Consider the following 25,429-nt stretch of genomic DNA (forward strand, 5'->3'; position numbering starts at 1 on the left):
AAAGAGAGAAAACAACTTGCTGGTCTCTGTTCTTATATAACCTAAACTTAGTAAAGTGCTGCTTGTTGTATACATCTAGCATATTTTTATTTAACTCATTGTAATACAAAGACACCAATTGTTAATGCTGAAATCAAGCAAAGTGCTGTTGTAGTGAATCATTTTTCAAGGGATGTCTACAGAATCATAAATCAAGGCATGTTTCATTACTGTTTTTGTGTCCTTCCAAGCACAAATGCTTTACCTTTATCAAGTGTATTAATTGAACAAGAGTCTGGCTTGGGCAATTGTGTGCTTGTGTAATTTGATATTTTAACATAGCTTTAACAATTTTTCAGTCATATCCCTATGAAGTCTGCAGTGTGGCAGTTTATAGTGATGTCTAGCAATGAGGCATCATGCCTCAGACATGTAGCATGATGTCTCACCCAGTCACATTATTGTGACACCAGGCAGACCAGTCCTAACACTAACCTCTTAATGCTAAGTGCCAAGTGAGGCAGCTGCTAGCACCATTTTTTTAAGGTCTTTAGTATGACACTGATGGAGTTCAAACATGGGCAGATGTTCTAACCAATTAGGTCACCACAGCGGTTGCTTGGGCAATTAAAGTCACTTTGAATGGTACCTGATCACAATATATAGCAATGTACATGCAGCTTAGGATATCCAATGCGTTAAGAAGTAGCACACATGACCATTGACCCGTTAAGAGTCATGGATAAATCTGTGCAAAGAGATTTGTTGCCCAGTAAAAAATACACATACAAGAGGTCTACCATTAAACCCTGACAGAGGGTGTGTAGTGTGTTTGGGATATTTTGTTCTTTTACCTCGTGGTAATTTTTTCCCAGTAATATAATGTATACAACTGGGTGATTCTTTTGCCATAAAAATGATAAATCATAGCATGCTTATTATTTCATGTATGAAGATCACTGCTAATCTTTTTGTATTATTTGTTTAAATCCAACTTGCATGAGTTCATGTCGCAGTTTCTAAGAATAAAGATAAAGTTGTTGGTCTGTAGGTGAAAAACCCGGCATGGTCAGATTTTTTTCCCCCACATTATAAAATGTTTTATGGTCGGGACCAGACACAGGTTCAATTATTTGTGTCAATTACAAAAATTACAATTATGATGCACTTGCAGATGTCAATTACAATTATTTCATTTATGACTGTTCAATTGCAATTACAATTATTTTTGTCAATTGCAACAGAAATACTTGTCCACATATAAAATCATTTATATACAAAGTAAAATCATTTATATAAAAGTTTACTTATATAAATAATTTTATAGTCATTAATACAGCGCTTGCTCTATATTAATGCCTATATTTATAGCCTAATAACACCACAGGTTAAGACAAATATTTGCATATTTTCTCAATTTTTATAATTTGTTTGGAACGAAGAAAAAGCATTTATCATTGCTTTTGTAATTGACTAGTAATTGATCAATTATGCAAACCTGGATCTTCAATTACAATTACATCATAATGGTGATGTTAGATTACAATTACAATTACATCATAGTGGTGATGTTAGATTACGATTACAATTACATCATAGCGGTGATGTTAGATTACGATTACAATTACATCATAGCGGTGATGTTAGATTACAATTACAATTACATCATAGTGGTGATGTTCGATTACAATTACAATTACATCATAGTGGTGATGTTAGATTACGATTACAATTACATCATAGTGGTGATGTTAGATTACAATTACATCATAGTGGTGATGTTAGATTACAATTACAATTACATCATAGTGGTGATGTTAGATTACAATTACAATTACATCATAGTGGTGATGTTAGATTACAATTACAATTACATCATAGTGGTGATGTTAGATTACGATTACAATTACATCATAGTGGTGATGTTAGATTACAATTACAATTACATCATAGTGGTGATGTTAGATTACAATTACAATTACATCATAGTGGTGATGTTAGATTACAATTACAATTACATCATAGTGGTGATGTTAGATTACAATTACAATTACATCATAGTGGTGATGTTTGATTACAATTACAATTACATCATAGTGGTGATGTTAGATTACAATTACAATTACATCATAGTGGTGATGTTAGATTACAATTACAATTACATCATAATGGTGATGTTTGATTACAATTACAATTACATCATAGTGGTGATGTTCGATTACAATTACAATTACATCATAGTGGTGATGTTAGATTACGATTACAATTACATCATAATGGTGATGTTCGATTACAATTACAATTACATCATAGTGGTGATGTTCGATTACAATTACAATTACATCATAGTGGTGATGTTAGATTACGATTACAATTACATCATAGTGGTGATGTTCGATTACAATTACAATTACATCATAGTGGTGATGTTCGATTACAATTACAATTACATCATAGTGGTGATGTTCGATTACAATTACAATTACATCATAGTGGTGATGTTAGATTACAACTACCTACAATTACATCATAGTGGTGATGTTCGATTACAATTACAATTACATCATAGTGGTGATGTTCGATTACAATTACAATTACATCATAGTGGTGATGTTAGATTACGATTACAATTACATCATAGTAGTGATGTTCGATTACGATTACAATTACATCATAGTGGTGATGTTAGATTACAATTACATCATAGTGGTAATGTTCAATTACAATTACAATTACATCATAGTGGTGATGTTAGATTACGATTACAATTACATCATAGTGGTAATGTTCGATTACGATTACAATTACATCATAGTGGTGATGTTAGATTACAATTACATCATAGTGGTGATGTTCGATTACAATTACAATTACACCATAGTGGTGATGTTAGATTACAATTACATCATAGTGGTGATGTTCGATTACAATTACAATTACACCATTGTGATGATGTTCGATTACAACTGCAATTACATCATAGAGGTCATATTCAATTACGATTACATTTACATAATAGCAGTACTGTTCAATAACAATTACAATATAATTGTAATTAATTACTGAATTATACCAATTATGTTGTAATTTAACCTAAGTCTGGTGGGGAGCATTAAAATAGGGTAAGGTTGCTTTACTGGAATCACACATCTGAAGGTGGGGGCTTAGTGTTTTTGATTGCATTTATGGATTTTGTTTTTAGTAATTTTTTATGTATTCTCCTGTGTGATGGTGAACATGAGGAAGACTTTGTTGCTGCCAATGTGATGATGAAGGCGAGGAAGCTACCACTAATGTAATGACAAAATGAAAATCATTATTAACACATTAACCCCTAGCGACGACTTAACGGGGCAGGAGGTAGTAGCCTACTGCTGAGCTCTGTAGCGTCATGGTCATGTATGTTACACTAAAGTGGGTGGCAATATAGAAAGGTAGATGTAGCTCTACAATGATACCAAATATCTGGAATTTCTAGTTGTACTACAAAATACAGATAAAAAAACTCACTTTTTGGACCCGACTTTTTTTAACCCAAAATTCACCCATGGTCTGAATCCAATTTTGTGTCCGGATTTTAGACTTTTTGGTCTCAGATCTAAGGCAAACCAGTATGAACTGCAAACAGACAGATGAGCCTTTACAAAAAGTAGGATAAGATGGGCATTTGGAATAAAGAGTGGTCTCCATACAAAAATAATGGCTCCGTTTAGCAATAAAAATATTTTAAAAATGTTAAAAAACATAACTCCAACTTTTACCCTTCTGCTCATGCGCGACTCAAATAGCCGATAAAAAACGATGTTTCTAACACAACCAGGCAGCATGTTATTGAAAAATGACTGGGGATTTGGTGTTTTCGAGTCTATTCAGAAATAGCTTTCAAAATGTGTTTCCTACTTGATTTTCTGGCAAAAATGAGAAAAAGCTTCAGGGGTTAACGTGGTAAGTACCTGTTCACTGTCTCTACTCATTTATATGTAGAGTCAAACTGCAAACAACAAAGATTCTGATATTCCTAGGCATAATGCCCCAAACATTGTGTGTTTTGTATTGCACTGGTTTTAAAATTAGTCTAGAAAGGTAGTTTTGTTCTTTCTTTTTAAAAAGACATTATATATTTAATGTGATTTTTTTTTTTTTTAAACATGGGTGAAAAAAGTGTAAGGATCAGTAGTGAAAAACAGGAACTGTCACAGCTGGTTGACCACTCAGGGTTTCTTTTGGCCTAATTTGTCTGCAGATCAGGGTTTTGGCTGTTTATTCTACTGATTACTTCTAACAAACTGCATTGACCAAGATCTGCAAGCACATTATGCAACAGTCATCTTATACACGAGTATATATGGTATCTTTATTTCTAGAGGAACCTGTATCGGATTAATAGTGTTTCTCATCCTAACCTTCATTCTAAATTTTAGAAAGCTAGTCAAGAGGTAATGAGTAGAATGCATATTTCCTCTAAGCACACTTAGAAATTTGACAAACTGTTCACTCATGACTACCCTGTATGTATACAACTGTACTGGAACAATTATAATGCTAGTACCATATATACTCGCTTATAAGACCAACACAACTGTAAAAAAATAAACTACAGAGACCCTGACTTGCAGGCACATTATGCAATGACAGATCAGGATCTTTGTTGTTTGTAAATGAGTATATATGGTATTTATATTTTCCTGAGTAGCCCTGGATATGACCATTCTTGAGCAGCCACCTGGGAAATGCCCATTCCTGAATAGCCACTTGGGATAAGCCAATTCCCAAGTAGCCACCTAGATATTCCCAATCAAAATTTTTAATTGACTGTTGATGCAAAGTTCTGTCAGACTATTGCCATTTTTGTTTTCTTGAGTGTCACAGGATTTTCTATTCCAACAGTCACTATCCCGAGGGTTACAGTCAGTGTTAGGCATTATCAGTGTTTTATCGTTGGGTACTTGTACAAAGTGTAATCTAGGTTGACCTTTACTGACTGTCCTGGCATTCAAGTGAACTGTGAAGGCCATTTATTATTCTAGTATATTCAATTGGTCTGGAAAATATAGTGATTCTGCAAAATGAATATATATATGGCAAATGCCCATATCCTACCCGAATACATTGATAAATGTAAGTCGATTAAGCAAATGAAAAGTCATTGCTTGTTTCAATAAATGAAATAGATTGTATCAACAATTTAACACCTGGTTCCTAGTTTTGCAATTTCAGACGTTGACCCTGATGTGCATAATGGTGTGTGTGTGGGTGGGTACAACGTCTTGCTGCTTGAGCTTGTTGTGCTGTTTAGTGTGACCCAGGGTCAGGCAACCCTTGTAGTCGAGGCCAAATGTCAAAAATACCTCACACTGTTGGCAGCTTATATCGAGACCATTGCTCAAAGTAAAGTCTAATCGCCTACGTCATATAATACTGATGGTAATGCCCTTTTACTGATTCAAGTACATCCAAGAACAAGTTGTTGAAAAGCACTGCTAGCTAATGAATGCTTAAGTAGGGTAACTTACAAGTTCATTTTCTCTAATGAAATGAATATGGCTAATTAGGTAAGTGCCTGGAAATACTTGACAAGAGCCTGGAAATACTTGACAAGTGCCTGGATATACTTTACAAGTGCCTAGAAATACTTCATAAGTGTCTGGAAATACTTGATAGGTGCCCAGATATACTTGACAAGTGCCTGGATATACTTGACATGTTCCTGGAAATACTTGACAAGTGCCTGTATATACTTGATAAGTGTATTTTGATATAGTCATAAAGGTGAAATTAACATGGCTAATCAGGTAAGTGCTTGGATATATTTGATAAGTGCCTGGAAAGACCTGAAGATAAGTGCCTGGAAATACTTGATAGGTGCCCAGATATACTTGAAAAGTGCCTGGAAATACTTGACAAGTGCCTGGATATACTTGACAAGTGTATTTCAGTACAGTCATATAGGTGCATTTACTCAAATTAAATTAAAATATTAATTGTTCTTCCAAAATGTAATACTAACATTGGTTAACCAAGGTCATTTCAGTTCTGAATGGTCTGTGCCTTAAATGTCAGCCAACAATTTCCAGCAAGAAAACTGTTGATTGCTTATGGACTTTTCCAGTGGTGGCCTGGTACTAAACATGGTGAAGAAATACAAATAACAGGAGTGTATGAATTTTTGTAACAGACACATGTATCATTATGACACCACAGCACGTCATTCAATTTGGTTTGTCCACAAATGTCCATACACTTTAACACTGATGCTACTATACTCTATGGGCATATAAATAATAACCTTCCAAAGAATATGGATGTATGAAGATCAAAATAAATTCTTTAAAAAATAATAATACCCTTTACTGAAATTGTTGATGCTAACTGCCTATATGACCTTATACTTGTACAAAAAGTTCTGCATGATCAGTATTTGTTCACATATGAATTTGTTTGAGTTTATTCTGACCTTTACCACCCCATATGTTATATTATGACACTTGATAAATGTCAAAATACCTAAAATGCGGGGGGGCGAGGGGCATAGGAAACTCAGACCGAAATAATGAATGGTCCCTTAATTAGGCAATATTACATAAACATTAACTATGAATTGTAAACAATGATGGATCTCTCGACAATACCCGCGTTTGTTTTCATATCTTACTGGGAGTTTGCAGAGAACCAATTTACATTACAATCTGACTTTTACTTAAGTTATTACAGTACTTAAACTAAACAGAGAATCGTTACTGCTCAGCACAATTTTACTACCATCCGGAGTTCACGGCAGTCTACCAACAATGTCCTTTCGTCCTCGGACACGTTCAGTCATTTCAAGGTCAGAGCAAAAAGCGTGGTCAAAGAATGCTTTTATGTGTCTAGTATTACTTACATTCTTAACACCTTTGGTGAAGACGTACATTTTCCTCCAAATGGATAGAATCCGTGCATTTTCCACTATAGGAGACACGTGTGTAGATGTAAAGTGAGTGATTCTCGGTTTGTAAACTTGTAACATGATATGATAAGCCAATTATTCGTCACCAGTCTACAGTTACACCTGTAAACAATCAAGCATGGTCTGTTCTCGTGCTGCTACAGCCGGCGATTCTTTAGATAACACTAACAACAACATGGAGACTCAAGAAACAATGCAGAACGGACGAGCACCTCTCCTTGGCACAGATTCTGAAGAAATACACCTGGACGATGTTCTTGCTCAACTTAAAGTCGGCCCTTTTCAATGGAAAATGTTGCTGCTTGCTGGCGGGGGCTATCTCGCCGTCTGTTCTGAGATAATGGTGTTCGTTTTTCTTAGCGAACCAGTTACCAAGGAATGGAGTTTGATGCGCATGACATTTGCTATGCTTCCCTTTGTCAGTGGAATTACTGGTATAATTGGTAGCTTTACTTTTGGGATAATAAGTGACCGATTTGGGCGACAGAAACCCTTCATTATTGCCACAGCCATTGTAGCAGTGTTTGGGCTTATTTCGGCATTCTCACCAACGTTTTGGTTCCTTGTCCTAATACGGTCACTGGTGTCGCTTGGAAATGGTGGACTAGAAGCTGTCGACTTTGTATTGCTTTTAGGTTTGTACCCTGACATATTTATCTAAATTGATCATAAATAGTGACATCAACATACTGAACACAAATCAACATCCTTCTCATTGTCATTTGAAGTAACCGGTTCAAAAATTAAAAGTACAAGACTTTGTCAGCGCAACATTATAAAAAAAAAAAATATCAGTGTTATTAAATTTGATGGCTCAGCTGGGCAAATAGGCTTTAACATAACCGGAGTCCGCATAATAGATGGCAGAAGCACACACAAACATTAGTAATTATATGAACAAACTCTCCGTTCACCCTTGCCAAACGAAAAAGGCAGTCCATTATTTTGGAAGGGTTCTTCCTAACGTTTTGTATCATTAATAGATGTATTTACTATTCTCTAACTTTATATTTGTTTGGCATCATTATAGTCACAATTATAATGTGGTGTCTGATGATGCTACTGTGTGGGTATATGCATATACACACACATAATATGAATGTGTGTAAAGATTGATTCATGACAATCCTCCAAGTAGTTTAGAAGTTGCAGAAACAAATGTGCTAACAGACAAATGGATGATGGACAACAGACAGTCCCATGAGTTCTGGTTGAGTTGTGATAAGATTTAAAGATGGCCATCTTAAAAATCTTTACCTGAACATATAGTAAATTTACGTACTGGTGATGATTTTTGTGCATCAAATCTGAAAAGTCTGTATTTGATGCATGACACATGTGTAGCTAAAACGCTGCATAAGACTTAAGTAACTATACCAAAACAATGTACATATGTAACTATACCAAAACAATGTACATATGTAACTATACCAAAACAATGTACATATGTAACTATACCAAAACAATGTACATATGTAACTATATCAAAACAATGTACATAAGTCTTGACATGTCCTGATTTTGAGGTCATATGCACTACTTATTCAGCTACACTAGGAAATGAACAAGATAAGGAATGCTAAAGTTGTTCCCCCCTTGATGTACTCTTATTAATGACCACATGTACATTTCTGGGTCTTTCTGCCTCTCACTCAGCCATTGGTTGAAGCTGGACTGGCAAGCCATTGATTATTCCACACAAGTTGACAGAGGTTTCAGAAACTCTTAATTACACCTATTTGGATGCAAATTTTGGATCTGGGACACTAAAAATCACTCATGCAGGAGTCCTCCATACCCATGCAAATAGCTGGGCAGCAAATTCAAAGACCTGCCAGTTCTACTTCATCCTTTTACTGAGTGGGAGGACATATTGATTAATTGATCTTTTCAGCCATCCTATGCTGATATTTACAATGATATAATTCAGTGGTTAAAAGACCCCCAGACGTGCCTGCTGTGTTTATGAGAGTTCATCAAATGAACACAGTGCAGTTGCTGGGTGGCAAGTTCAAAAACTTTGACTAGCAGCTTGGGTTGAAAAATGTGGAAGAATGCCAAGCAGGATACATGCATAAAGACAATCTGTGGATATACACTAGCCTAAAGCAGACACACTGATGGTCATAATAACCCAAAATGTGTCCACCACTACAGTGGTAAATTCCTATTGCACTGTCAGAGTCAGTACATTTATTATCTTTGTTGATTTAGGTACATTTCCAGGCATTATGGGAGGGCATCCTTGTTCATTGAACATATTCTTGATGGGATGATACTGCAGCTATAGTACATTGAAGTTTGTAAGAAGACCTAAAACTTAATTGGGGTCAATAATGAAATAATATGAAGTCTCACTCATAAATATAATTCAAAACAGAGCAAAACTACAGTAATTAAAATGGCTGTTGTTTAGTACTTGCAGTCTGTGCTAAATGTTTAAAGCCATTAACTTTTCTGTTCATTCCTTTTTTGTAGAATGCCTACCTCGAAGGAACCGTGGGAGCTTTATGGTTGTTATAACATTCTGTGGTGCTCTTGGTGCTGTATTGGCTGGCGGTTTAGCATGGTGGCTTCTGCCCACTTATGGATGGCGGACCTTTGTTGGGGCATGCTCAATCCCATCTTTTCTTGTATTCATCTGCAGATTCTTTATCAGTTACGAGTCTCCTCGATATCTTTTTGTCAGCGGAAGGAAGAAGGAGGCATTACATGTACTGGCAACTATTGCTCAGCAAAATAAAACAAGCATGCCCAGAGGTAATATGTTTACATTCATTTGATATTTTTATGTCAGTACCAGAACATTTTAGACTTGAACCCTTGGATTGTTTAAAATGTTAACATGTTAATTCTTTAGGTCAAAATAATTGTACACCTCTCCCTCAATAACTCACGCACAATGGAGTCCACAAATATAGACTGCACTATAAGCAAGGGCGCAAGTTATCGATAAACCTCCACAAATTTAAGGGAAAAAATCCACTTATACATCGAGACAACCATGGGGTAGGGAACTGGGTTGTTTAATGACTAAATCCTTCTTTTACAATCACATTGATAATTGTTAATAACACACTTTTTTAATGAAGTTGTTTGGTCTGTATAAATAACATTTATTTTCAAAATTTCCAACATGAAAGATCATTCCATCTGGTTTGAACAATCATCACGTGCACACAAAAACATGTATTACATCACTGCTTTTTGTTTTGTTGATTAGTCTGGTTCCGGATTGGAATTAATTAGTATAATGGCAAGTCGGAGGTCAATCTAGCCTGAAACTAGACCATCTGTTGATATACCACCAGACAAGATTCCTTTTTTTTTTTAAAACTAGCAACATTTGTTTCATGAGAAAATTGCCTACGTCAAAACTCAATTTTGTATTGTTCAATTAGTACAATATTGATGTCTTGATTTCACTGAAAGTAAGAGTGAAATTTCTTATCATCCTTGAGGATATCTCTAAGTGCCAGTTCAGAAATTCTCTGAAAATCGCTTGCCTATAATGATCCGTATCTGAAACCTAGCTCTTTATTTTACGAAGTACCAGTTTCGCTTGGTTGCCTTGCTATCTTTGATCACATTTATGATCACAGTTTTGAAAGAGTTTGTTAATTTAAGGTAGTTTATGTTATATACACAATAAATTTATAACACTGTTTGATTGATCAACTGAAATGAGTTAACCTGACATATGACCAGGGTCGCTAAATTTTAAATATGTAGGATTTGCGTGCCTTTTAACTTTTTTTTAATTATTCCACCTACTTTATTTGATTCAAAAGACACAAATAACATGATAATACATTGCAACAAAACAACAAATACTTCCGCAAGTCAGTTATCAAAACGCGGTCAGCAATTAATTAGGTTTTCAGAGAAACGCTTGCGGACATAGCTGTCACGGTAGATTGACACATTTTACGTTTAAATACACATTGCATTTATGATGATGACGCTTAAGTGGAACTAAGAGACCTTATCAAAACACAAATTTCACTTAATAAAAATTATTTAATTTGAATTTAAATATTAATGTACTGCCTATACTAGGTGTAAGTGACATTTTCTTTAATCACAATTTCCTTAAATATCTTTAATTATATTGTATTAAAAATGTCGTCTTGGGAGAGAAAATGTAACCAAATATATGACTTCTTATTAAAAGTTGATAATTTCAAAATGTTAATTAAAGTTTCTAGGTCATAGCTTCTGTTTCGGACCATAAAACTAGTGATATATCAATGTTTCAGTTACCAATTTTGATCACAATTTTTTTTCAAGTTCAAGAAGTAGGAATCACTGATCAATTTTTGTTGGTGGTATTTTCTGGCTTTAAAAAAATGGGATCCATGCCTGACCCAGCGTTGTAAGCGGGTTCACGAGTGTTCAGGGTGTGAATTATCGATAGCAACCTATCCATTATCAATTGACTGAATGCCAAATTACTGCCAAATTTATATGATATATCAGCCTACTTCTATTAACAATTCACTGACTGATAAATTGCCACCAAATTTATATGGTATAGCAGCCTTCTGACAGTAACAATTCACTGACTGATAAATTACCACCAAATTTATATAGTATAACAGCCTTCTGACAGAAACAATTCACTCACTCATATAGCAGCCTATTCATTTTCAAATGGCTAACAGGTAAGTTACGATCAGATTTATATGGCATAGCAGCTTACTCATTTTCAGTTTGATGTCAGCTAAAGTGCAATAAAATTGGCATGGTATATCAGCTTTCTCTTCAACTGGATGACTGCTAAATTACCATAAAAATGTTATGTTATAGCAGCCTACATATTATCAACTGGCTGACAGCTAAATTGCCATAAAATTTTATGTTATAGCAGCCTACACATTATCAACTGGCTGAAAGCTAAATTACCATCTGCTTTTGCAGCTGAGCCATCAGTTTTTACAATACTGTACTTAAAAAGGTTATATTGCTGCATTTGTTATATATATATATATATATATATATATATATATATATATATATATATATATATATATATATATATATATATATAGTTTGCTTTGTTTATTATATTTTTAATTAATTGTCTGCTATGGATAAAATGTTGACTTGACCTTGTCCAAAATCAAGCTCATGTTGTTCCTGACTAGATGATGTTTTTATTTTGGTAAACAAATAACACATAGGTAATATTTTTATAAGAGTGTGGGTTTTAATATTAGGATCCTTATCTTAGTCTGAGTCAAGAACATTATGTTTACCATGTTTTTATTATAATTTAGTAATAGACCTAATGTCTGATAATAACTTAGATTGTTCTAAACATGAACTTTTGTCCTACATCCTGGCTCTTCTTTGGTCTCTTAGTTTTTTTTATATAATCTTGTTTACTCAAAAATTATTAATTCCTGCGATAACATCTAAAGCAGAAATCAGTCTTGTTGTTGTATTTATTATTTCATTTGGTAGCAATTTATTCTCAGGAAATACAAAGTGCTCTTAAATAATGTTCTTGGATAGAAGCATTAAGAATTATTGTGAATTCAGAAAGATCATTTTCAATTATATTATTGCGATTAATTGGGAGACTGTTAGCACATCACCACACTTCAGGGCACCTGTAAATTAATACATTCAAGACTACAGACATGTTTGATGCCTTCAGCCCTGGATCTTAAATCAAACACCACTGGAATTAAATTGAACTTTATTCATTAGGACTTGTGATGCAACATTTTGGTCTATTTGGGATTTTTTTGCGTATTACTGTAAAATTCTTTTAAAATTTTAAATCTGTATTCTAGGGAAGTAAACTATTTGATGAATTTGAAAAAATCTGTTGGTTTTTTTTCCTCTTTTGTATTTAAGACCATAGAGTCATAAATATATTAACTTAGTCATGTAATTTTTTAGACTGCTTTAATGGGTGATGAGAGGCCTGGTAAATTGGTCTTCCTCTTTTATGGCCATGCCTTCTACCATAGAAAGGTGGCAATACCAGAGGGATAGCCATTTTTTGCTGGGAGGAAATAGTACACATTGCTAAAACGTTCCAGTCAGCCACAAGTGGTTATCGAAGAAGGGCAAGTCACTTTTTAAGATGCTCATTCTCATGGACAAGTGGCATCTTAAGCAGATTCTTTCAGTATTCTGTATAGTGTGGGATGAGTAAAACTGACCTCTTATCAAATTGATGTCTGCTCAAGAGTTGGGCCAGCCATTATAAAAACGGAAACTAAAAATTGCAGCATAAATTAGCTCTGAAAACATTTAAATGTGATAATAAACTCTAGAGTATTTCTTTTTATTTACACTGGATTATATAAAGGAATAGTTATTGCTTTTTACCCCCTTGCCCATAAAGCTCTTGCCCAATCATTCATTTCTTTGTTGCCCTTAGAGTATTTTGTTGTCATCACAAGATCTTTGACCTTTTTTTCTTCTTCTATACTTATGAAAATTTGGTTGTGGATGGCCCATGGGAAAAGGAGCTCAGCTGTATAAAAACTAGAAAAATGTGACCTAATTTGCATGCTTGAATGACTTTTGTATATTTTGCTTCATATTCTTGACACCACTAATATTTTGGGCAATATTTCACCCCCACTTATGAAAATTGGTATATAGATACATCTAAATGAAAGTAACTCAACCATGCGCACATGTAGGTCATGGCAATCTGGGCCAGTGTGATCTTTTTTTTAATGCTTGGGCAACTTTTTTGCTTGCAGCCTTCAATATCATGAAACCATTTTTGTCTACACTCATGAAACTTGGCATGTGGAATCATCTTAAAGAAGGTAACTAAACCACACCAAAACTAGGTCAGCGTAACAATTTTCATACTTAAGTAATTCGTTCACTACCTCCTTACTATCTTGGACCTGGTATCCCCTGAACATTTACACTGGATGGATCTCTAGGAAATTATATCAGCCATAGCAAAATTAAGTCACTGCGATGTAATTTTCTTGCTTGAGTGATTTTGGTATTTTCCACTTAACTATCCTGTATATTGTCTGTACTCCAGATATGCTCCAGATGTTTAAGATTTTGCATATGGTAACAGTCTACATGTGTCATCGGGGCATAAGTTTGGAATCATTTATCCCTAGTTATTCCTTTGCCCACAAAGTTGGAAGGGGATGCAATACTTTGAACATTTCTTTGTTTATTGTTTTAATATGCCCTAAGTTTCTTGGATCCTTCTCCAAAAATCGATATGTGGATCAATCTAAAAAGAGTAACTTGACCATATCTGAATTTGGTCACTGACTTCATGCTCAAATTGCTTTTATAATTGCAGCAGTTTGTTATAGATTCTTACACTTAAAAACTAAATATTGGTAATGCAGATACATCTCAGCAAAAGTTACTCAAGCAAAACAAAACTTGGTCAGTGTGACCCATTTTTACATGTTAGCTTTTTTATTTGCAGCTCGATGATTGTTACACCCATAATATCTTAAACACATTGACCATTGGATGCGTCTCGTTAGGAGCAACTTATTTCCAAACCTGGATCAGTATGACCCACTTTTTATGACAGTCACTTTGTATTTAATATCTTGGACTCTAATTCACCTAAACTCATGGAAACTGGTATGTGAGTGCATCTCATGAAATGTAACACAACAATACCAAAATTAGGTCAGTTTAACCCATTCTTTGAGCATGAGTGACTTTGATATTTTCACCTATTCATTCATTACATCCTAGACCCTTTTCTCTTAAAAGAATTAGTTGAGTGCATACAGATGTCCCCTTTATAAAGAGCTGTCCTGCAAAAGTGACTGTACCCAGCTGAAAATGCCCTGACAGGCTGCAAGCACCTTGCACTGACTAGTTTCTGGGAACAATACTGATTAGGAAAAACAAAAGTAGCCAAGTTTATCATTTTAATTTCTTATTCACATATTGGTCCATTCTTAAGTATTCCTTTTCAAGTATGAAAGATGATTTAAGGTGCTAATGAAAAATTATTTTTAAAATTTTCAGTTGCTAGACCAAGGTTGTAATAGAAAGTCAACTCAAGTCAATATTATATTACATACACTAAAATGCAAACATAGTCCATATTATACACTGTAAAACATCAAGATTTATTATTACATTGATACAGCTCAAATGGTCTTAAACTAAGTAACAGAAAGAAGCAAAACCATCAAGTTTAGTAAAATTCTACAAAAATTTATTTCCCTGGAATACAAAGTGAAAATTCTAAAGACACTTACAGTTTTGTGAATTTTAAATCCCAAATAATCATAATGTCCTATCACAAGTCCCACAAGTCAAAAAGTATAGAATGTTCCAAATGAATTCCAGTAGTCTCAAACTTCTTAATGATATCTCAAGTATATAGTTCAAAATGTCTTTAAATGAGTTCACAACAACCCAAAAGTAGTGTTTTAGTCCAAAATGTCAATGAGCATTTTATGATTCCTCTCAAATTATATCTGAAACAACTATAAGTGATTCCACAAACTGATCATTAAACAGGAATGAATTATTGTTTACCTCATCCAATATATACTAATTTCACTAGATCTAAGACATAATAGAATGTCCAGGATGTGAGTCATTTTAAATGGAAAATTCCATCGAATTGCAAACAAGTTCACTTCCACAACATTCTAAGTTTGTCAATAGGTTAGACTTTGAACTCCAATTGAAGTAAATATCTTTTTTTTAAAATGACAAAAGTCGGGTAGGCCAAAATAATACCTTCATTCAAGGAACAAAGGTGAAGCACACAATATAAATTAAATATACATAACAAAATGTAGTAAAATGGGAAGAGGAATCATTATTACAAATAAATGTGAAAATGAATTAGTATTACAGACAGTAAAATGCAAAGACAAGTCAGTATTACTTTAATAAAATGTGAGTAGGAGTCAATGTTGCAAAAAGTAAACTGAATTCAAATCCGTATTACATGTAAAATGTGAAGATGAATCAGTATTATAGTATTATATATAATAAAATGTGAAGATGAGTCAGTATTATAGTATTACATTAATAAAATGTGAAGATGAGTCAGTATTATATATAATGTGAAGATGAGTCATTATAATAGTAAATGTAAAGATGACTTAGTATTACATATTGTAAAATGGAGCATGAGGCAGTATTATTTATAATAAACTGAAGTCAAGTCAATATTACAGATAATAAACTGAAGATGAGTCATTATTACATACAGTAAACTGAAGTCAAGTCAGTATTACATATAATAAACTGAAGACAAGTCAGTATTACATAAACTGAAGTCAAGTTAGTATTACATATAATAAACTGTGAAGACAAGTCAGTATTACATACAGTAAACTGAAGTCAATTCAGTATTACATATAATAAACTGTGAAGACGAGTCAGTATTACATACAGTAAACTTAAGTCAATTCAGTATTACATATATTAAAATGTGAAAGCAGGTCACTATTACATATAGTAAAATATGCTTGGCTGTATAAAGTTATATTTGTCTGCAGAAAAATCAGTTTATTTGTGTGTCTTTGTCAGTAGTCATATACAATATTTATGCTATTTGCTTCTAATCATTTTTGTTCCATTATTCAGGGGAGATAATTTGCCCACCAAGCCAGGAGAGAGGAAAATTACAGGAATTATTCAAGGCGCCTGTGCTGAAGAGGACTATATTTTCCTCCCTAGTGTGGTTTTTCCAGTCAGCAGGGTATTGGGGTGTTACAATATATTTGCCAGAGTATATGGGTTCTCTTGGCATCAGTCCATATTTCAATATGTTTACAGTGTTTATTGGAGAACTCCCAGGTCTATGCCTTGCGATGATTCTTATAGAACCCCACATGCTAGGCAGAATTAAATGTTTACGCTTTTTCTCCATTGGAACCATAATCACACTTGTTCTTTTTGCATTTATAAACCTGGACTTTTTGAAAGCTGTTTGTGTTATAGTAGTATACTTTTTCATGGTGCCAATTTACTCAATACTAAATACATATACTTCAGAGGTATATCCAACTGATATTCGTAGCATTGCTATGGCTTGGGTCAAAAGTGTAATTTCTGTACCAGGACTTATAACTCCTTTTGTTGGTGCATCAATTCTCTCATCCAACATTTCATGGTTGTACCCGATCGTCTGGGCTTGTTGCTTTGTGCTCCAGTTTCTCTGTACTTTTGGATTTTCTACAGAGACAGCTGGGAAGGATCTCCGGGATAGCAAAAATGTGGCTCAGAACCCTTCGAGGTTACCTACTACTCGGTTTTAAGTAGAAAATTAGATAATATATATTGTGTGCGGAGTAACAGTACTTTTGCTGTTACACTAATAATTATATCATAGGAATTGTGTACTGTGATGAATGAATTCAACATCAAATTTATTACTGTGCTTCAGATATCTAAAGGGAATGAAATTTACAAATACTTATTTCTTGTGTATAGTGCAGTGATGGATGGATCAAGAGCTGCCTTCATTTGGAAATCCTCACATCTCTTCCTGATGCGATTCAAATAACTTTAAGTCTCTGAAAGAAAATCAGAGGTACCATATATACTCATTTCTAAGTGAAGTCCAACTTCAAACTACACAGACTCAGATCTACCAGCACATAATGCACCGGAATATCTGGGTCTGTGCACTTTCTTAGGAGTAATCAGTAGAACAAACAACATAGACCCTGATCTGCAGACACATTATGGTATGGAAAATCAGGATCTTTGCTTTTTGCAGTTTAACTCGACTTATGAGTGAGATTATATGGTAATCTTTGTGATACTTCCCATACTGGAATGCTTTTATCAGCCAGATACTTTGCTTTGATCCTCATAAAATGACAGACTTTGGAAGCAGAATTTTACGACATTTCAACCATCACTGAAATGCATGTGATTCTATGATCTGTAGGACAAGAATGCTGTTTAAAGGTGATCAGCTGCACATAACATTTGAAATCTACTGCTTTTGAAAGTTAGAAGATAGTTAAAATTTAGAACAAAAAAATGATATTTTATCTAAAGAAACCAATCATTACCAGTCCAATGGGGATCAGATGTGCTCCTCCTGTACAACAACCGGTGAAGAGATACATTCTGAGTGATTACTAATTAAGAATTGTTACACAGTGACTGACATATATGTGCAGCAAGCTGTAAACAGATTGCTTTACTGTTGTAATTTGAAGAGTTTAAACCAAAGGCAGGATATTTATCAAGGTGTTTTAAGTGGTAAAGGGATCAAGGATGATCCATCATGGCATACAAGTCTTTGAATTTAAATTGCCCAGCCTTTTTTGGGCGGAGGTGAGATAATAAGGAGATCAGCTCAAAAATAATTTTGGCAGAAACATTGGTATAAGCATTTGGATCTTTTCATCTTTTGAAAATTGTGTTGTGTTGTTTTGAAGATGTTTTAAGAGGAATAATGAAAGGAAGCTCGATATCTTATTGTGATCAACTCGTGTAAAATGCAGAAAGATGTGCTTTCTCCCCATCTTATAAAAGAACTGGTAAAAAAATATTGCAAGTCCAACAATACTTAGAAAGCAGAGCTCAAGTCAGTGCAGGTGACTATCAATGACCCGGAGTTTGTATTGTGTGTTTCGTGCAAAGTGGATTTTAAGATAGTATATGGGGGAAGAAAAGATATCACCAGACATATGCAGACAACATCACATAGGGTAAGTCTGGACCAGAAAACTAGTGAGAACCTGTTATGTGTGAAACTTAATACTCACAGTGAATTTCATCAGTGGGCACCAGGCAGTAAACTTGTGAAGGAAACATAAATGCTTATGGAGCTTATAAAAAGTCTTTACAGTAAACTCTGTCAGTGCATTATGCTTGTTATTTCATGTCAACAAGGAAAGCTCTGTCAGTGCATTGTGCTTGTTATTTCATGTCAACAAGGAAAGCTCTGTCAGTGCATTATGCTTGTCATTTCATGTCAACAAGGAAAGCTCTGTCAGTGCATTATGCTTGTTATTTCATGTCAGCAAGGAAAGCTCTAATCTGTCAGTACATTACGTGACAGCATTTCTCGTCAACACTGTTGGTAGCCAAGTGAGCATGTCTGAATAAAGAACAGGAAAATCTTTATTTTTCTATTCCTTAGTTTTCCACAAGTTGTCATGCTGTGCAATCGTTGATTTAAACAAATTTATATTGCTGCACCATTGAAAAATTGCATTAGCATGGCAGGTTCTTAAGAAATGATTGTGGGCAATTTTCAGAATATGGCATAAAATTATTAAGACATATAATGAAACAATGATCGATTCAGAAAAGTTTTACAACAAAAGACAGAGAATACACTTGAAAATTTACAAGTTGCTTTAAGTTTATTCGTCGTAATGCTAAATCTTGTGATTTGCAGTGCTATATGCTTTTACTGTAGATTTTCGGGTCAGGCTATATTTCTTTCTTTTTTTTGTATACTTGTACAAACTCATTTGCTGCAAGGCCCTTCATTACAACACATTGTTTTTAATAGGCCCATCATTACAACACTTGCTATAAGGTCCTTTATTACAATTTTTGCAATAAGGTCCTTCATTACAACACTTGCTTCAAGATCCTTCATTACAACACTTGCTATAAGGTGCTTCATTACAACACTTGCTATAAGGTGCTTCATTACAATCCTTGCTATAAGGTCCTTCATTACAATCCTTGCTATAAGGTCCTTTATTACAACGCTTGCTATAAGGTCATTTATTACAACACTTGCTATATGGTCCTTTATTACAATCCTTGTTATAAGGTCCTTCATTACAACACTTGCTATAAGGTCCTTCATTACAACACTTGCTATAAGGTCCTTCATTACAATCCTTGCTATAACATCCTTTATTACAATTTTTCCTATAAGGTCCTTCATTACAACACTTGCTTCAAGGTCCTTCATTACAACACTTGCTATAAGGTCCATCATTACAATCCTTGCTATAAGGTCCTTTATTACAATTTTTGCTATAAGGTCCTTTATTACAACACTTGCTATAAGGTCCTTCATTACAATCCTTGCTATAAGGTCCTTCATTACAACACTTGCTATAAGGTGATTCATTACAACACTTGCCAAAAGGTCCTTCATTACAACACTTGCTATAAGGTGATTCATTACAACACTTGCCAAAAGGTGCTTCATTACAATCCTTGCTATAAGGTCCTTCATTACAACACTTGCTGTAAGGGCCTTCATTACAATCCTTGCTATAAGGTCCTTCATTACAACACTTGCTATAAGGTCCTTCATTACAACACTTGCTATAAGGTCCTTCATTGCAATCCTTGCTATAAGGTCCTTTATTACAATCCTTGTTAATAGGTCCTTCATTACAACACTTGCTATAAGGTCCTTTATTACAATCCTTGCTATAAGGCCTTTCATTACAACACTTGCTATAAGGTCCTTCATTACAACACTTGCTTCAAGGTCCTTCATTACAATCCTTGCTATAAGGTCCTTCATTACAATCCTTGCTATAAGGTCATTCATTACAACACTTGCTATAAGGTCCTTCATTACAATCCTTGCTATAACGTCCTTTATTAAAATTTTTCCTATAAGGTCCTTCATTACAACACTTGCTTCAAGGTCCTTCATTACAACACTTGCTATAAGGTCCATCATTACAATCCTTGCTATAAAGTCCTTTATTACAATTTTTGCTATAAGGTCCTTTATTACAACACTTGCTATAAGGTCCTTTATTACAACACTTACTATAAGGTCCTTCATTACAATCCTTTTGCTATAAAGTCCTTCATTACAATCTTTGCTCTAAGGTCCTTCATTACAATCCTTGCTCTAAGGTCCTTCATTACAATCCTTGCTATAAGGTCCTTCATTACAATCCTTGCTATAAGGTCCTTCATTGCAACACTTGCTATAAGGTCCTTCATTACAATCCTTGCTATAAGGTCCTTCACTACAACACTTGCAATAAGGTCCTTCATTACAATCCTTGCTATAAGGTCCTTCAGTACAATCCTTGCTATAAGGTCCTTCATTACAACACTTGCTATAAGGTCCTTTATTACAATCCTTGTTATAAGTTCCTTCATTACAACACTTGTTATAAGTTCCTTCATTACAATCTTTGCTATAAGGTCCTCATTACAGTTATTGCAATAATGTCTTTTATTACAATCCTTGCTATAAGGTCCTTCATTACAACACTTGCTATAAGGTCCTTCATTACAACACTTGCTATAAGGTCCTTCATTACAACACTTGCTATAAGGTCCTTCATTACAATCCTTGCTATAAGGTCCTTCACTACAACACTTGCAATAAGGTCCTTCATTACAATCCTTGCTATAAGGTCCTTCAGTACAATCCTTGCTATAAGGTCCTTCATTACAACACTTGCTATAAGGTCCTTTATTACAATCCTTGTTATAAGTTCCTTCATTACAACACTTGTTATAAGTTCCTTCATTACAATCTTTGCTATAAGGTCCTCATTACAGTTATTGCAATAATGTCTTTTATTACAATCCTTGCTATAAGGTCCTTCATTATAACACTTGCTATAAGGTCCTTCACTACAATACTTGCAATAAGGTCCTTCACTACAATACTTGCAGTAAGGTCCTTCATTACAATCCTTGCAGTAAGGTCCTTCATTACAATCCTTGCTATAAGGTCCTTCACTACAACACTTGCAATAAGGTCCTTCATTACAATCCTTGCTATAAGGTCCTTCATTACAATCCTTGCTATAAGGTCCTTCATTACAATCCTTGCTATAAGGTCCTTCATTACAATCCTTGCTATAAGGTCCTTCATTACAATCCTTGCTATAAGGTCCTTCATTACAACAGTTGCTATAAGGTCCTTTATTACAATCCTTGCTATAAGGTCCTTCATTACAATTCTAAGGCTATAAGGTCCTTCATTACAACACTTGCTATAAGGTCCTTCATTACAATTCTAAGGCTATAAGGTCCTTCATTACAACACTTGTTATAAGTTCCTTCATTACAATCCTTGCTATAAGGTCCTTCATTACAACACTTGCTATAAGGTCCTTCATTACAACACTTGCTATAAGGTCCTTCATTACAATCCTTGCTATAAGGTCCTTCATTACAATCCTTGCTATAAGGTCCTTCATTACAACACTTGCTATAAGGTCCTTCGTTACAACACTTACTATAGGGTCCTTCATTACAATCATTGCTATAAGGTCCTTCATTACAAGACTTGCTATAAGGTCCTTCATTACAATCTTTGCTATAAGGTCTTTCATTACAATCCTTGCTATAAAGTCCTTCATTACAATATTGTTATTATAAGGCCCTTGATTACAGTGTGATTTACCTTGACCATTTTTTTGCCTTTGTTTTGTTTTTCTATTTGCTTTTTTTGTGGGTGGTGGAAGTTTTAGGCTATCAAAATCTTAACATTTCTTTCTCCACACAGTATTGCATAGTTTTTTTTACCCACGTTTACTCATACTATACAAGTCAAAGTCAGTCATGAATGAAATACATGACTTTGATTTTCCATCAGGTCAGAATCCTATTTTCAGTTGTTTGAAATATTTTTAACCATATTTTGTATGCCAATAATTTCAACTAGAGTTCCTTCCATTTCTTATTTTCACACATTCTGAAACTCATGAATAAATGTTGAAGTGATTTTTTATTTTTAAAGGGTAGTTTTTGTCAGTAGTGTTATGTTGAAACCTCCTGTTTGTTGTCAATGCTGGTATATTTGAACTTCCAGGTACTGTTTGTTGTCAGTGCTGGTATATTTGAACCTTCAGGTACTGTTTGTTGTCAATGCTGGTATATTTGAACCTCCAGGTACTGTTCTATCTTTATTTGCTCTATCTTCATGTTTTTTCACTTCAAAGTCAATTGGGTATTCTTTTTTTTTCAACAACCCCAATTCCTCATATACTTACATGGTCTAAGCAACCCTTCTCATGGCCAAAAGAAGGACCTATTCCACATTATTAAACTATATGTAGCCTTTATTTTTCCAATTTATAATGCATATTTTTCAATCGGATAAGCAAGAGAGTAGCTAAAGTGTAGACAGGTTCAGCCAATCAGATGTAAGATCAAATTATTACTGCGTATGGATCTCAAAACTGCCTATTTCAAGTATTTGCTATGTTTTCTTCATACCAGATTCATTAGTGCCAAAGAACTGAAACAACAGGACCCAAGATTGACTCGATTATGTGTGATCTTGTTCATTGCCCATCTTGTGCAAGATCTTCGTGGTTTAAACCTATAGTCGCAAATTATCAAAATCTTAACATACTCCAGATTGGTAACAAGCTTAGCCAATCAGATACAAGATTACTTCATTATTATTGACAAATCTCTACAAGCACTTGATATAAACACACATTTTATGTTTATTCATACTGCACAAGTTGGTTTCTTGCCTTTTGTGGCACTAAATTCAGTATTTTATATTATTCAGATGTATTCCAAGGAAATGGCAGCTAAGTGCCATTCTGAAGTATACACTAAGGTCCTGCAGTTTCTGCATATATTCAGTTAAATATATAGCTCACATTTTTGGAGAGCTGTGTACACAGATTTATCAGTTAGACAGTTCTATAAATAAATCAATTCGAGACTCTCCAACTAGATGATTACCCTCAATAGTTGTTCACTTCTATAATTGTAGATCTCTCAGATTCAATTGGAGACCTCAATAAATGAATAAGAATGGGCATTCATTCAGTTATAGAGCTAAGAGAATTAGAAACCTCACTAATTCAGCGATGTTTCAACAAATAGGTGGATTTTGAGTTCTGGAAATGCAGTACATCTCATCCTAACTACATGTAGCATGTAAATGCGACCAAAATAGACCCTGATCCAATGGGAGTCCACAGGAAGTTTTTCCAGGACATGAGAGTGGTGGGTGTGCCTGCTCATGCCTGATCTGTGTATTTTTTATGCGTCAGCATATACGGGTCTTCTCTAGTAATTCAGCTACATCTGACTACACTGTTCTCAGTCATGAACAAAGTAATAAGTATACAGAACAGTAGTTTCCGTATGGTTTATTATGTTTAGTTTCCACATTAGAAAACCATTCAATACTTTGTTTTTACCAACACCATGGGGGTTGCACTGCTCAGCAGTGCTTGATGAACATATGTATCAGCTCGAAAAACATGCATTTGTAGCATTCGGGAGACTTTCCACTGATCTCTGATTCTTGTTAATCCCATTATCATTCTACAATCAAATATACATGTACATACCTGAAAAGATTAAATGTATACGTAAAAAAATTCACCCTGGAAATTTCATTTGCACTATCTTCATTTTTTTCTCACTCCAACATCAATTGGGTACTCTCCTTTTTTCAACAACCCCAATTCCCCATATACTTACAGGGTCTAAGCAACCCTTCTCATGGCCAAAAGAAGGACTTATTCCACATCGTTAAAACTACATGTAGCCTTTATTTTTCCAATTTCTGATGCATCTTTTTCAACCAGATTTATCATCTTTGAAATGAACAAACATTCATGGAAAAATTGTTAAATGTTAAAATTGGGGGTGGGAGGATGAGCGATAGAGAGGAAAGAAAAATGCTTTAGGGTATGACAAAAATCTGGGGATGGGGGGTGTTCGATTGAAGGATACTGGTTCAGGCAAGAGTGCAATATTTTGTGTGAGTTTGTAACACTGAATGAAAGGCCAGAGGAAAAATGGTATATTTACAAAATCTGGCCATTGCCTGAATCAGAACAAATAAAAATATATAATGTGCAAATGTGTCTGATCATTCTTGTCAGTAGCCTTACATAAGGTGGTAGAAAAACATCCAGGTGTCTGTATAATTGTATCTACCATGATAAATAATGCATCAGAGCGCCTGTCTTGAGAGGATTGCTGACCAAATTTATTATGCATATTTGGTGAGAGGAACATGTAGGTATGTAAGTCTCAGATACAATGTTACATTCAGTCAGGGATCTAAGGGAGTGGAATGGGGCTTGTCTTCAATTTCTTAGAAGCCAGTAAAGCATTAAAGCGTTTGTTAACTTTGTAATACTAATATGTACCTATTGAGATGACTTTGGAATGGTCATTTAAGCACTAGCAATCAAAATGTTTTTTTTGCAACAAAAGCTCGGAATTCCATTTATGCTGTACATTTAATTTATTTAGTACAGTGCTAGTTATCAGCATACATTATTGCATTGCTCATTTCAGACGTTCTTTCCAGTGACTTAACTGTTTGTTGGGGACCCTTTGTTACCTATCTTAGTGGTATGCTACTGGTGGTGTGGTATTATGATGTTGTACCTTCTTACAAGATGTCTGCTTTATTTAGCTATTGTTATCTTGATGGTGATAGCTCTCAGTATTGTTTTTGCCCGGATTGAATATATATTAAAATAAACTGTGAAATTATAGATGGAATAAATAGAGATCTGAGCAGATATACAGAACAGAATGACACGAGCCCCCATTCATGGAAAAACAAAAATTTAATAAATTACATAAACAACTGGGATAATACATTAC

General features: G+C 34.4%; 2 protein-coding genes across 7 annotated transcripts in view; one reads left to right on the top strand and one right to left on the bottom strand.

Moving 5' to 3' along the window:
- Positions 1-6,989, bottom strand: part of LOC149785601 (uncharacterized) — a 30,447-nt gene extending 23,458 nt beyond the window's left edge. For 3 of the 6 annotated variants that reach the window (XM_089979418.1, XM_089979412.1, XM_089979417.1), the window contains exon 1: positions 6,860-6,989. The gene's annotated coding sequence lies outside the window, so the exon portion shown is untranslated. The other 3 variants (XM_089979416.1, XM_089979413.1, XM_089979414.1) reach the window with 3 other exon arrangements.
- Positions 6,812-19,004, top strand: LOC149785602 (uncharacterized). The gene is made up of 3 exons (XM_089979410.1): positions 6,812-7,560; positions 9,404-9,685; positions 16,505-19,004. Exons 1-3 carry the CDS (start codon positions 7,044-7,046, stop codon positions 17,176-17,178), a joined length of 1,473 nt encoding a protein of 490 aa, XP_089835536.1. The 5' UTR covers positions 6,812-7,043; the 3' UTR covers positions 17,179-19,004.
- The last annotated feature ends 6,425 nt before the right edge of the window (positions 19,005-25,429 follow it).

This window comes from Sinohyriopsis cumingii, chromosome 13 (genome assembly GCF_028554795.1).
Source record: "Sinohyriopsis cumingii isolate HCF-2022 chromosome 13, ASM2855479v2, whole genome shotgun sequence".
NCBI lineage: Eukaryota > Metazoa > Mollusca > Bivalvia > Unionida > Unionidae > Sinohyriopsis > Sinohyriopsis cumingii.